Source organism: Bacillus rossius, chromosome 10 (genome assembly GCF_032445375.1).
Source record: "Bacillus rossius redtenbacheri isolate Brsri chromosome 10, Brsri_v3, whole genome shotgun sequence".
In the NCBI taxonomy this organism is placed as follows: Eukaryota; Metazoa; Arthropoda; class Insecta; order Phasmatodea; family Bacillidae; genus Bacillus; species Bacillus rossius.
Window position 1 is genome coordinate 18,491,536 of NC_086337.1, and position 13,030 is coordinate 18,504,565.

At 39.3% G+C, this 13,030-nt stretch overlaps 1 protein-coding gene across 1 annotated transcript; it reads left to right on the plus strand.

The window, feature by feature from the left end:
- Positions 1 to 4,098: 4,098 nt before the first annotated feature.
- LOC134535808 (uncharacterized) lies at positions 4,099 to 7,658 on the plus strand. Its single transcript, XM_063375088.1, has 2 exons — positions 4,099 to 4,323; positions 5,815 to 7,658. Exons 1-2 carry the CDS (start codon positions 4,179 to 4,181, stop codon positions 6,651 to 6,653), a joined length of 984 nt encoding a protein of 327 aa, XP_063231158.1. The 5' UTR covers positions 4,099 to 4,178; the 3' UTR covers positions 6,654 to 7,658.
- The last annotated feature ends 5,372 nt before the right edge of the window (positions 7,659 to 13,030 follow it).

The window sequence follows — 13,030 nt, forward strand, 5'->3', positions numbered from 1 at the left end:
ATTGAAATAAATAATGCTAGCGACGTTACTCGTTTTCTGCTCATTTTAAAAATTCGTTTTTTTTTTTTAAATAAGCATCTTGCTAATAGATTTTCGGAGCGGGTGACAGACCTGCAGATATTTACGTCGGAGTTAGTGTTAAGGTAAAGGACAGGCTCATTACAATTGTATGAGTAGTTGGAGTCCCAACATAAAACTTTTACGTACCTGTCTATGATACAACTGGACTCGCAACAAAACTATTTCGTCCACATCAATAAGTTTTGTAAAATATGAGAAAAATTTCACATTTTAATGCACACACAAGCAAACAAAAATTTAAGAAACTATTGGTGTTATTGACTTCTAAATAATGTAAAAAAAAGTAGTGTCTTATAGATACTTATTGATAATTTTAACCAATGTAATGCCTTTTCCCCGATAACTTTCATTATTATAAAAAGATTGTTAAGTAAAATAAATGAAATCATTGACTAAAAATAGAGTTTTATTATGTTTTTCAATTTAAAACTGTGTAATAATAGTTTTTGTAATGTATGTATCATATGTTTATATTTGTGACCTAAACAAATTATAAGTGTACAGAGGTAAAAGGCCGTTCTCTGCAAGCATTTATATAAAAAAGGATAGTCATATTTAATTATTTGTAACATATACATATAATTTTAAATTTTGATGTGTTGTTCTATTTGACATTTTTATATTTGTTGATTCTGTCATCACTTGGAAACTTCAAACATGTAAGTATTAATAAAGGGTTTTCGTTAGTAAGATTCTTTTATAACTCAAACACTAAGCTAAATAATATTACCAAATTCCACCACCAAGGGGGCGAATGAATTAATATGTCTAACGTTTTACTGACTTCACTATATGTTTGTTTTTCGGTACATGGCAGCTCACATTTCAAGAGTCACGTAGCTCACACGAAAGAACAACCTAGACTGGCGACGTGGCGGAGAGCCCAGGCCAGCACCGGACCTCCCCGATCAATCCAGTGAGCACCAAGTGCATCTGCCGAGCACTCACGCATCGTTCTGCCGAGCACTCACGCATCGTTTGCTGAGCACCAACGCATCGTTATGACAAGCACTCACGCATCGTACTGCCAAGCACCTACGCATCGTTCTGCCGAGCACTCACGCAACGTACTGCCAAGCACCCACGCAACGTTCTGCCAAGCACCAACGCATTGTTCTGCCGAGCACTCACGCAACGTACTGCCAAGCACCTACGCATCGTTCTGCCAAGCACCCACGCAACGTACTGCCAAGCACCTACGCATCGTTCTGCCGAGCACTCACGCAACGTACTGCCAAGCATCTACGTATCGTTCTGCCAAGCACCCACGCAACGTACTGCCAAGCACCTACGCATCGTTCTGCCGAGCACTCACGCAACGTACTGCCAAGCACCTACGCGTCGTTCTACCAAGCACCCACGCAACGTTCTGCCAAGCACCAACGCATCGTTCTGCCAAGCACCCACGCAACGTTCTGCCAAGCACCAACGCATCGTTCTGCCGAGCACTCACGCAACGTACTGCCAAGCACCTACGCATCGTTCTGCCATCACCCACGCAACGTACTGCCAAGCACCTACGCATCGTTCTGCCAAGAACGCACGCCACGTACTGCCAAGCACCTACGCATCGTTCTGTCGAGCACTCATGCAACGTACTGCCAAGCACCTACGCATCGTTCTGCCAAGCACCCACGCAACGTACTGCCAAGCACCTACGCATTGTTCTGCCAAGCACGCACGCAACGTACTGCCAAGCACCTACGCATCGTTCTGCCAAGCACGCACGCAACGTACTGCCAAGCACCTACGCATCGTTCTGCCGAGCACTCATGCAACGTACTGCGAAGCACCTACGCATCGTTCTGCCAAGCACCGATGCATCGTTCTGCCAAGCACCCACGCAACGTTCTGCCAAGCACCAACGCATCGTTCTGCCGAGAACTCACGCAACGTACTGCCAAGCACCTACGCATATTTCTGCCAAGCACCCACACAACGTACTGCCAAGCACCTACGCATCGTTCTGCCGAGCACTCGCGCAACGTACTGCCAAGCACCTACACATCGTTCTGCCAAGCAGCCACGCATCGTTCTGCCAAGAACTCACGCATCGTTCTGCCAAGAACTCACGCATCGTTCTGCCAAGCACCCACGCATTGTTCTGCCAAGAACTCACGCATAGTTATGCCAAGCACTCACGCATCGTTCTGCCAAACCCTCACGCATCGTTCTGCCAAGCACCTACGCATTGTTATGTCAAGCACCTACTCATCGTTCTGCCAAGCACCTACGCATAGTTCTACCAAGCACTCACGCATCGTTCTGCCAAGCACCTACGCATCATTCTGACGAGGTATCACCTTTGAATATATATACTGTATAGAAGTCGCGAGTGGATAGGATTTACTCTACGTTTTTCAGAAGCGTATGATGAGCAGCTTGGGAACTTCACCGCTGCAGTGCGCTGCCGTAGCGCCCTGTATCGTCTTAGTTGTTATTTACCCGTTAGGGCGCAGCACTGTCGCCCGTTGTCATTCCCCGCACCCCCCATCTATCATTCACTGCAGCTCAAGGTCGTTCAACAGGAGGGGGAAGGGGTGTTTGAAGAGTTCGACACTTGTCCGCTAGGGACCACCACAAGTCGATGCCCTAGAGATGGTGGCGATTGCGGCGGTGAATTAACCAACTACCTCAAAACCGTATTAGAAATTTTAACCTGGGCTGGCGACTTCTATACAGTATATATATTCAAAGGTATCACGCATCGTTCTCGCCGACTGCGAGGGTGCGCCGTCACACTGCGGTTGGAACATCGAGGGGAACGTTTCAATAATGACTCAGGTAGCCTCGTTCAAAACCGTTTGGCTTTTCTCTTTTCTCTTTTCGTGGTAAGAAATGTTACCCTAGCAGGATTATCACCAACCGCAACACACGCATATTTTATTAAATCTTAATAGTTGACCAGCTAATGTGGGTTACGTGTGGTTTTTCATTATAGTTTACTAGCTTACAAAGCTGACGAGAAAAGTGAAACACCTAAACACAGTTTTTAGGCATGGCGATAACGTGACTGTATTAGGTTCTATGCTCCAAAAAAGAAATGTGTTGGCTGTAACCCCTTGCCAACTTAGGACCAAGAAGGTATAAGTTGGGTTACTGCTGAAGCGCAATATTAAAAAAAAGCAAAAATACAAAAAATGCTAACAATTATTATTTTTTATTTTCTGAAAATGCAAAAAGTAGTTCCCTAAAGTAGGTGTCCACAACGTCAACAGCAGAGAATTATGTACCGAATTTTTTTTACGAGGAAACCATGTTGGAGATCATTAAAAAAAAAGGAAAATTGAAATTTGGCAAAATTTTAAATTTAATAAGATTTTTTTATTTTTTGAACAGGCTCGTACATTTTCAGGTGTGTTGCAACCGCCTAAGAATTTGCTTGAAGTATAACAAAACTTTAAAAACCACTAACATAATATATTTGGGGTAATTTATCACAAGCATTATTGTAATGAGAATAGACACTTTAAATTCATGCAATAAGTTACTTATATTAGAAACGTCTTTCATACTTAGATAGCCCCGACTAAGGCTTATCCTTGACACAGTATAAAGCTTACCAATAACGGCCACTAAAATAATATACAAAATACATAGGAAAAAATCACAAACTTTTATAAAGTTTACACACTTTTCTCGTGCACCAAAGTTTTTGACCCGGGTCTTACTTTACTGATTTCCACTGACCAACATTTTAATTCACCGATTCAGTTTTTTTTTTAAAGGAGTGGTGAAGTTTTAGCCTAAGTTAGGGGTATTTAAAAGTTACTAAAAATTCCAGTAATACAATCTCTCAAAATCCAAAACACGGGGTTTGCGAATTTTTACGTCTAGTGCTTGTTAACGTAACTTATATAGCTCACAGTTACGACACGAGTAACCCTCCTCACACGGGGATACTGAAGTTGCTTAGATACCGCGAGACTCGGCGACCGAGCGACTCGTCATGTAGATAGGCATGGCGTCACTCAGACGGCGATACTGGAGTGGCGGAGACTGGAAGTCATAAGCAACGTAAATCCCGGCGACTCAGCATGCTGGTCTCCACGCTACTCCAGTAGCCTACGCGGCGCGATACTGTATTGTAGCGAACAATGGGCGAGCAGGCGTTTAATATCAAATTTGTAAACGAAGTTGAGAAACACCCAGAACTCTATAACTACAAGTTGAAAGGGTATTCAAAAAAGGATGTGACTGACAAAGCATGGAATGATGTCGCAAAAGAAGTGCAACTCACAGGTAAGTTGACAATATCTTAAACAACAATAATTAGATATAAAATATCTATCATAATAAACTAACTTGTGAAAAACCAAAATGTATATGTAAACAGCATGTTTTATATTTAGTATCTCACAAATACATTATTAGTAAAAGAAATATAGTTTTTATACAATGGTTATTCGTCCTTCGAAGAAATACCTTATTCTAAAACGTTTGTAACGTATAAAAATTACTTTCTATTGATATCTTTTCTTGGTTCCCAAGGGAATTACGCATGGTTTTTACGAACTTCGATAAAACTTACCACATGTTCAAAGTTGTTGTCATACTCACAGTAACCTACAAAAACACATGAAATACTTTAATACCTAATTAGTTATTGTAACAGTATTTCCACTGCCATGGAACAGAAGCCCGGGGTGTTAGAAAATAGTTTGCCAAGTAATTCCGCACTTCATGAGCAGTAGACCGATCATGTAACGTTAGGTCTTCTAGTGGCTGTGGATTGATGTTGGGCGTTTCTGAGTTGCCAAATGGTTCACCAGCAAAATATTTAATACCTTCACTTTTCCGAATGAAGTTGTGAAGAATGCAGACAGATTTTATTACATCAACCACTCTTTCCGTAGTTCGGCAGCGAATAGCAGTGTTCAACACTTGGAACTTTTCTGCCATCATTCCGAAAGCGCACTCCACTGTTTTCCGTCCTCTGCTCAATCTGTAATTGAATATTCTTTTAACATCATCAAGTGTTCTCTGAGGGTAAGGACGCAGCAAATATTGTGACAATGGAAAGGCCTCATCTCCAACAAAGTAAAAAGGAAAGTCAATCTCATTGTCGTCATCTGGTAATCGTGAAGGCGGTGGTATGTCTAGTCCTCCATTTGCAATCCAGTGTTTGACAGCTGATGCGCGAAACACTCCTCCATCGCTGTTTCTACCTGCATAGCCAGTTTCAATAAGAGTGAAGAAACCATCTGCATCACTGCTAGCCAGCAGCACTATTGAGTGATACATTTTGTAATTAAAGTTACTTGAGCCAGTTCCAGGTAATTTTTCTATTCGAATATGCTTACCGTCCAATGAACCCAAGCAATTGGGTAAATTCCACAGTGAATAGAAACGCTGTGCTATCATTCTCCACTTTTCTTCTCCTGGGACAGGCATGTAGGACTCTTTCAACGATTCCCAAATTAATTTGGTAGTTTCTCGTATGATGTTGATAACTGTGCTTTCTCCTCTAGCAAAGTACATCGACAGCGATACAAATGTACCTCCTGTTGCCAAATACCTGCAACAAAGTTAAATTAAATTTTACTTCATAATACATTCCCCATGTACCATTTATATATTTTTTCTTCAAATAATAAACATATGTTGTATATATCTGGATTATACTTAATACTACTTCACTTTTGTATTTGTTTTTTTGTTTACTGTAAATTAGTTAGGAATTCATCCATTGCAACGATTTATATTTATGTGAACAATGTTGTTTGTTTTCAGTTAACGAATGCAAAGAAAAATGGAAAAATCTCCGTTCAGTTTTTGTCCGTCACATAAAGCCACCTCCAAGTGGTTCAAGTTCCAAAAATAAGAAACCATATTATCTATCGGAGGCAATGAAATTTACCCTACCATTCATAAAAACGCTTGGTACACCATCGGGGAATTTGCCAGAAGTCATCAATGAACAAAACCTGGAACACAGTTCATCTGACCCAACACAAAATACGGAAGACGTTGCGGCTGAAGAGGAGGAATATATCTCAGATAACGCAATACTAACTACAACACCACAACTTTCCCTTCCTTCACCTATGCTGCCAAATACTGACTTCTCGCAAGAACATGCTCATCATTCCCAACAAATGACTCATGATCCCTTTTCCAACCCAAAAGATAATTTATCAAAGCGTAAAAAGCAAACAGTGACGGAAGTGGACAAGTCCTTTATGGAATACATGAATGCAAAGAAAAGGAAACTTGAATCGAATTCAAACGATGATAGGCAAGTAAAAAAGTCGTTTCTTCTAAGCCTTTTACCAGAAATCGAACCTTTGACAGATGCACAAATGAAATCATTCCGACGTAGGGTTCTGCAGCTTATTGATGACATCACGAATCCAAAAGACATGCACCAACACGTACCAGCTTACCAACAGACCCCAACTTACTCCTACAGTGTTTCCACGCATTCATCGTTGGCTACAGATAATGCTTCAATTTGTTCGTCGCCTGGAAATCAAACTATTCCACAGAAAGTACAAGATACTGAAACGCAACAGTATTTTGAAGTCATCCAAGAGACTTTACAATATGAGCAGGAACATAATGTGATGTGATGTTTTGTTGGGTGTGTAAACATATAACTTTGGTGTACGTGTTTTTATCTCTATTATGTTGTTTATTTTTGTGTTTACAGTCATGATTTGAATGTTTGTGTAATGGGTATTCTTTAAATAGTTTATATATATACATTTTTTCTTTTGCAGTACATTATTTGAATGTGTATTTCTTAGGTATATTTGAATTAAACATTGGAATGAATTTATGCATAAGATATGTTTATACTTTCACCTTTCAGTTGACTGGAATACTTGGGTATAAATAACTTTAGATTATTTAACCTGTTAACGTTAAAGTGCACATTCTTAAGATCCATACAACAGCCATTTTCCACAGATAAAATAAGTAATTGCGGCCTCAAGTTAAAATGCATACATTGTTTTTATTCGCCAAGCATCAGTATATACGTTAAAATACTTGGAAAGAAATAGATTTGTGTTGAAGGGAAACATTTAGAAGTGCCTTAACAAAAATTCGTAATAATTTGTATTTCTTAACTTACTTACCTCAAAGTTATCAGCAATCGTTCACCGGGGCTCACGCATTCCCTCATAGTGGTATCCCTATAATACATCGCAGGTGTAACAATTTCCGTTAACATTTGGTAAGTCTCCTTCGTCATTCTGTAGAAAGCGATGAATTTTGAGTCTGTCTCTTGCAATTCTTTGGCCGCGACAAATAATCTACAATTAATGTTCCTTTCTATATATGGATGAACCCACAATCTTTTCCTACTTCGTTTTCTATAATGTTGATAATATTGGATAACAATATCACTATCGTCACTGCTGTTATCACTGGACATTACATACAATATATAGGCACTTCACGGTTCCACAAGATACTCGGGCTGTACTCACGATGCATTTTTTCCTCCCAGTCTCTGATATTTTAGTAGCGTCGTGTGAAGATAACGGGCGACTAGAGTCACCCAGTCACACAGTTGCCTAGTCTCCAGGCTACCAGCGATCGTTTTGTAGGCAACTTCAGTATCCCCGTGTGAGGAGGACCTAACTGTCAAAGAGGGCTGCTTCCACGCAAGTGCCTGACGGGCAAGGGAACACGCCGGACATGTTTCACTTACTTGCATGTCGACGTGATTAAAATATGACGACAGAAGGGGTATTAGCCCTTAAACGAGCCATTGGGCTCGTTCTTCAGACGCAGTGAATTCTAGGGGCGGGTGCGGAAACTACGTATGATACGCGTCAAGAAATGTAGTTGAAAACATAACTTGTGTGTATTTATCAAGCTCGTCATTATTTTAAAGAATTCTATGTTAATCTTCGTGTCCGAGTTTCGTATTATTAGGGACCTGAAAAATTGGCGTTTTCGATGACCTCCAGGATAGACTCCACGATCCTGTGCACACTCGGGAAAACGTCACCTGTTCATTGGCCGCTGACTTGTGAGGCGTCTCAATTGGGAGGCTCGTGATTTGTCACTTCTTTGGTTGAGGGTTTCTCGTTGGCCCAGAGTCGTCCAGACGAACAGTGAGCCAATAGCAAAATCAGCTGGAAGGTATACGTGTACGAATTTCAGACTATCGCGAAATGAATCCGCGAATTTTTCCGGTCTCTACGTATTATAAGTTTATTTGCAACGCTTGAAAAATTGAATTTGCTAGTTACTAAAGGTTAGATGTCACACATTACTGGCAACTACTTCGCTTAAAATGTTTTTTTTTTTTTGTTTTGTTAATACACCAAGGTTTATTAGTGTCAAAATTATCCGGACAACCTTTAACGGCTTGTTTCTCCCTGAATGCAATCTTGAAAATCAATAATAATTCGCTTGAGGCTGCTTCACATCGATGCTATTTGGAACCAGTGTCTGCCTACGCGAGATCCTCGGAATCCTATATCTCAGCCGAGAGGCTGAATGCTGCATCGACTCAGGACGCGCTGCAGGAATAGAATACCCTTGTCGTCTCTCGGAGAGAAGAAGTAAACAAAGATTGGCGAATAAAAAAGGAAAGGGGAAGGGCGTGAAGAAAGGAATCGGACGAGGGGAGTGTGGAGACGCGGCGGATGTGGGAAGGCACAAGGCGACACGATAGGGTGGCGGATGGTGTATTGTCAGTGTGTTTGAGCTGGTGGAGTAGAGGGTGGGCGAAGGAGTTGTGGGGGCCGAGAGGGAGGATATTTCCTGCCAGGACAGGGAAGAGAGAGAGAGAGAGAGAGCATTGATAAACGCAGGGGTGCATAAGTAATGAGACGGAACACAGGTTGGATCCCGGAGGGTTGGAAGAGTGATGGAAATAGACACGGGTACGAAAGTGCCCTTTTGAACGCTGAGGTGGGATCGTTTGCGATTTTCCAGTCAGTCTACCCTGCATAATGCAGCACTAACAGCGCCGTCGACTACTACTAAGTACAGAGAGACCATGTCGTCACACTAAGCAAGTATTTTATACTGTTCTAGAGAGATGATAATTTTACTGTAAATATTTTGAAAAAGTGATTTGAACCAATGAAGTAAGTTAATCAAAGAGTTTGCATGTCTGTATAACGAGCAGTGCGAGAGTTATACCTGTACACTACAAATAAAATTGTATCAACCTCATTTTTGTAACTATGGGGGTTGGGAAACACATTCCCTATCTCCATTAATCTCCAATTATATTGAAGGACATGTTTGAGTAAGGATGTATGAAAACGTTTGTTGATGCGTTTCACTTACATTACAATTTATCCAAAATACACACTCTTTGACACCACCCTCCTCATACATCCAAAGGCTTCTAATCCCTAGAGACGGACTCTTGAGTCTCTTGTTTTAATACTTCTGTTTCCGAATGAAGAATAACGGGACCAAGTCTGAACTCATGTTTATAAAACACGTTCAAATATATCTGTTATTAAGTATTGTAGGGCATAAATTGATTTTAAAGCTGTGAACAACACGATAGCGTGATGCTATAGCTTTTATGTGCAAAATTAAACATTACATAGTATTAAATACTTTGCCGCAAGTAATGAATAACAGCCGAGTATGGTGCAATGTTTTTTTCTTATGGTAATACGATTTTGTGGTGGAATTATGTGGCGGCTTGCCAATCGTGAGGATTCGACTATGTTCGGGTGTTTTCGCCGCTCATTGCCTATGATCGGGAGGTTGGTGGTCATTTTAGGTGACGCCACATGCGCCATCTTGGAATCCACTATTGTGAAAATACGTAATTATTAGGGTAAAAATTCGGAAAAAATTCAAAATTAATAAAAATCACTTATTAAAATCATGATCGATTAAAATTCTTTCCACCCTTGAATCGATACTGTCCCCTTGAGGTCTAGCGAAACCCTTATTCTTTTGTGATCATAAGTAAACATCCCATAAGTATAAAAAAATTACCTCAACACAACACGTGGCTACATCTATTGGCAGAAATAGGAAATAATTGAAACAAGTTTCTTGTATAAGACAAATTAACTCTCACTGACGAAATATTAAATATTCTATTTTAGTAATTGTTCCAATTTAAAAATCTAGCAAGGAATTTACCTTGAGATAAAATGATAAATGTCATTAGAGGATCGAGTGAATTTATGCGTACTTGCCAAAAACCATTTAGTTGCAGTCAGTGCCAGAAATCTTAGGCCGAAGATATTTCTTGAATAAACATAGCAAGATCAGTACAACTAAGCTGACTAAAGATAAAAAGGGTGGGTCTACAACACCTAACAAGTGTAATGAAGGCAAATTATTAGTCGATTATAAAGATCACGAAGAATATGAAAATGCTAACAATATATTCCTATATCTCGAAAATGAATTACAACTGAAAACGGACGAAGAAATTAACATATTCATGGTAAATGAAAAGAAATTTACGCCAAATTCTAGTTGCTTCCATGAAATATTGAACAATAGAGAACTACCTGAAGCTGACAAGATCGAAGTCTGCGATGAGGTAAAATAAGTTCGCAAGATCGAAGAATGTGATAAAGTGCGAGACCAAAATTATGGAAATGGCATTTTAAAACAAATTATTCCGATCAAGCTTGTGATAATCACTGGTGCTATGACTGCAGTGACCTACAGGTTGGTGTTAAAACGGAAGACTTCAGAGATCTTAAAAGTAATAATAAACATATAAGGATAATGACAGCATCAGAAGATATTTATTACACGACATAGGGAGATCCTAATATATTGGTTGAACGTCTTATATTGCTGCTGGTTTTGCGTAGGGCCGGAAACTACTAGCAGCTCAACGAAGTATCCGTCATACTGAAAGAATTGAGGGAAGCTGGGCACATACAATAATGACTTGTTTTACTTGCATGTGTACAAAATTGAAAAAAAAAAAAAAAAAAAAAAATTATTTTAAACATGATTGTTTCATTTTTTTTAAAATCTGATTTCTCATAATACAACTTCTAACTCAAAGATGTAAAAATCGTCACCAATGACAAAAAATGGAAAGTAATAAAAAGTATTTCCAATAATCATGGCAAATTTGAGAAAAATGCATTTGAAATCATTTGGAGCACTTGGAGCGGTAAAACAGTTCAAGCAATTTGAGCACTTGAATAATTTGGATCAGTTGGAGCAATTGGAGCATTTGGATCAATTGGAGCATTATGATCAATTGAAGCATTTGATTCGATAGGAGCAGTTGGAGCAATTTGAGCAGTAGGAGCAATTGGAGCAGTTGGAGAAATTGGAGCAGTTGGAACAATTTGAGCACTTGTAGCATTTTGAGCACTAGGACACATTGGAGCTGTTAGAGCACTTAAAGATTTCGGAGCTTTTAGAGCTTTTGGATCACTTGGAACTGTTGGAGCACTTGGAGCACTTCGAGCGCTTTCAGCATTTGGAGCCTTTATGAAGATTTTTGTTTCTTATTTTTCGTGGCGATGTATTTTTTGTGGTGTTTGGCCTGAGTTCGACTTTGTGTTAGATAACATTCACTTCAACTTTTTTCGGGAGTAAATGTTGCATTTGTAGGCTAGTTTTCTACTCTCGTTCCGTTTTTAGTACTTTGAAGCGATTCAGACAAGTAATTTTCACGTACCGGGTTATGTTTTCGACGAAGTTTTTACTGTCAGTGAGATGGCCGGAGAACAGTGCTCCTCGTGTATCGAGTGAAAATCTAGCTGGCTTCCTTATGCTTCTGCTATCTTGCAAATATCTCCCCGCGCGCGGGGCCAAAGTCTTCCTGCAGATGCAGACGAGTCTCGTGTGTCCATAATCGTGAATATTATTTAACACGAGACTGAATTTAGGTATTTAGGACGGAAGTATGCAAGAACAAATTATCAAGTTGCTGCTATGCTTGTGGTAGGTATAGAACACATGACCCTTGCTCTATGAGTGACTGTTACTTAGGGTGTGCTAAATCCTTTAACCTCTGTCCTGCAGTTTCATGTGATATTTTAATGTTTTTTAGTTGTTGTATCTCGACCTTTGACTGTTTAATATATAATTAATAAATTTAATTAACTCTGTATAACCTGGTATAAAACCGTGGACATGAATTGATGAAATCAATCATTCCCGAATTCTTAGCTAAATGTATTACAGATTTTCAAGATGGTGACCTTTATGTAATCAGCATCTTACTGGAGGATGGTAAATTAGGAATTTAAGCCTTTTTAAGAATTTTGCAGTATATTTTATCAAATAATTTTTTTTGGCTAAAATAATTTTTGCATTGACCAAGCATCGAAGCAAAGACGGAAATGTATAGAATCAATCAATATTTTAATAAGAGATTTTGTTTGATGAATTGTGAATTTTTTTTTCGAATTTCTAGCTGAACATTAGAGATTTTCAAGATGGAGGCCGATACGGTCGACAAGATGGCTGATGTCGCGACAGCTGACAATATATGTTAATAAATACTACCACAGCACTCTGGTATGTAAAAATTAAACTAATAATGAGGGAGCACTCATTATCAGACGAAAACAATATTTCGAATCCAAGATGGCAGCCTCTAGCAGACGAAAACAAAATGGCTGTCCAGACATTATACTAGTTGTTCTATCTACCTTGGCATTAGTGGTTGGAGGTTAGTCTTCCGGTGGCTTCCGTGGAGCAGGAAGGTTCAATCGTCATTTTTTTCTCTTTTTCCCTCGTCGGGTTTGAACTGAGGACTCCATGAGATAAGTGTGTATTTAATTAAAATTTTATAATTTTTTTATGTATTTCAAAATTCTTTTCTATCATTACTACGTTAATTTTCAAGATGGTGGACATGCAATCATTATTTAAAATGACAGAAGGTTTTAGAATCCAAAATGGCTGGTGTGACATAAGCCAGAGTTTCATTAAAATTTTATTTAAATTGTAACTAAGTATTTTTATTTTTTTTATTAATTAATAACATTTACTCTTGCTAGGAATGGAAGCGAGGACTGAAATG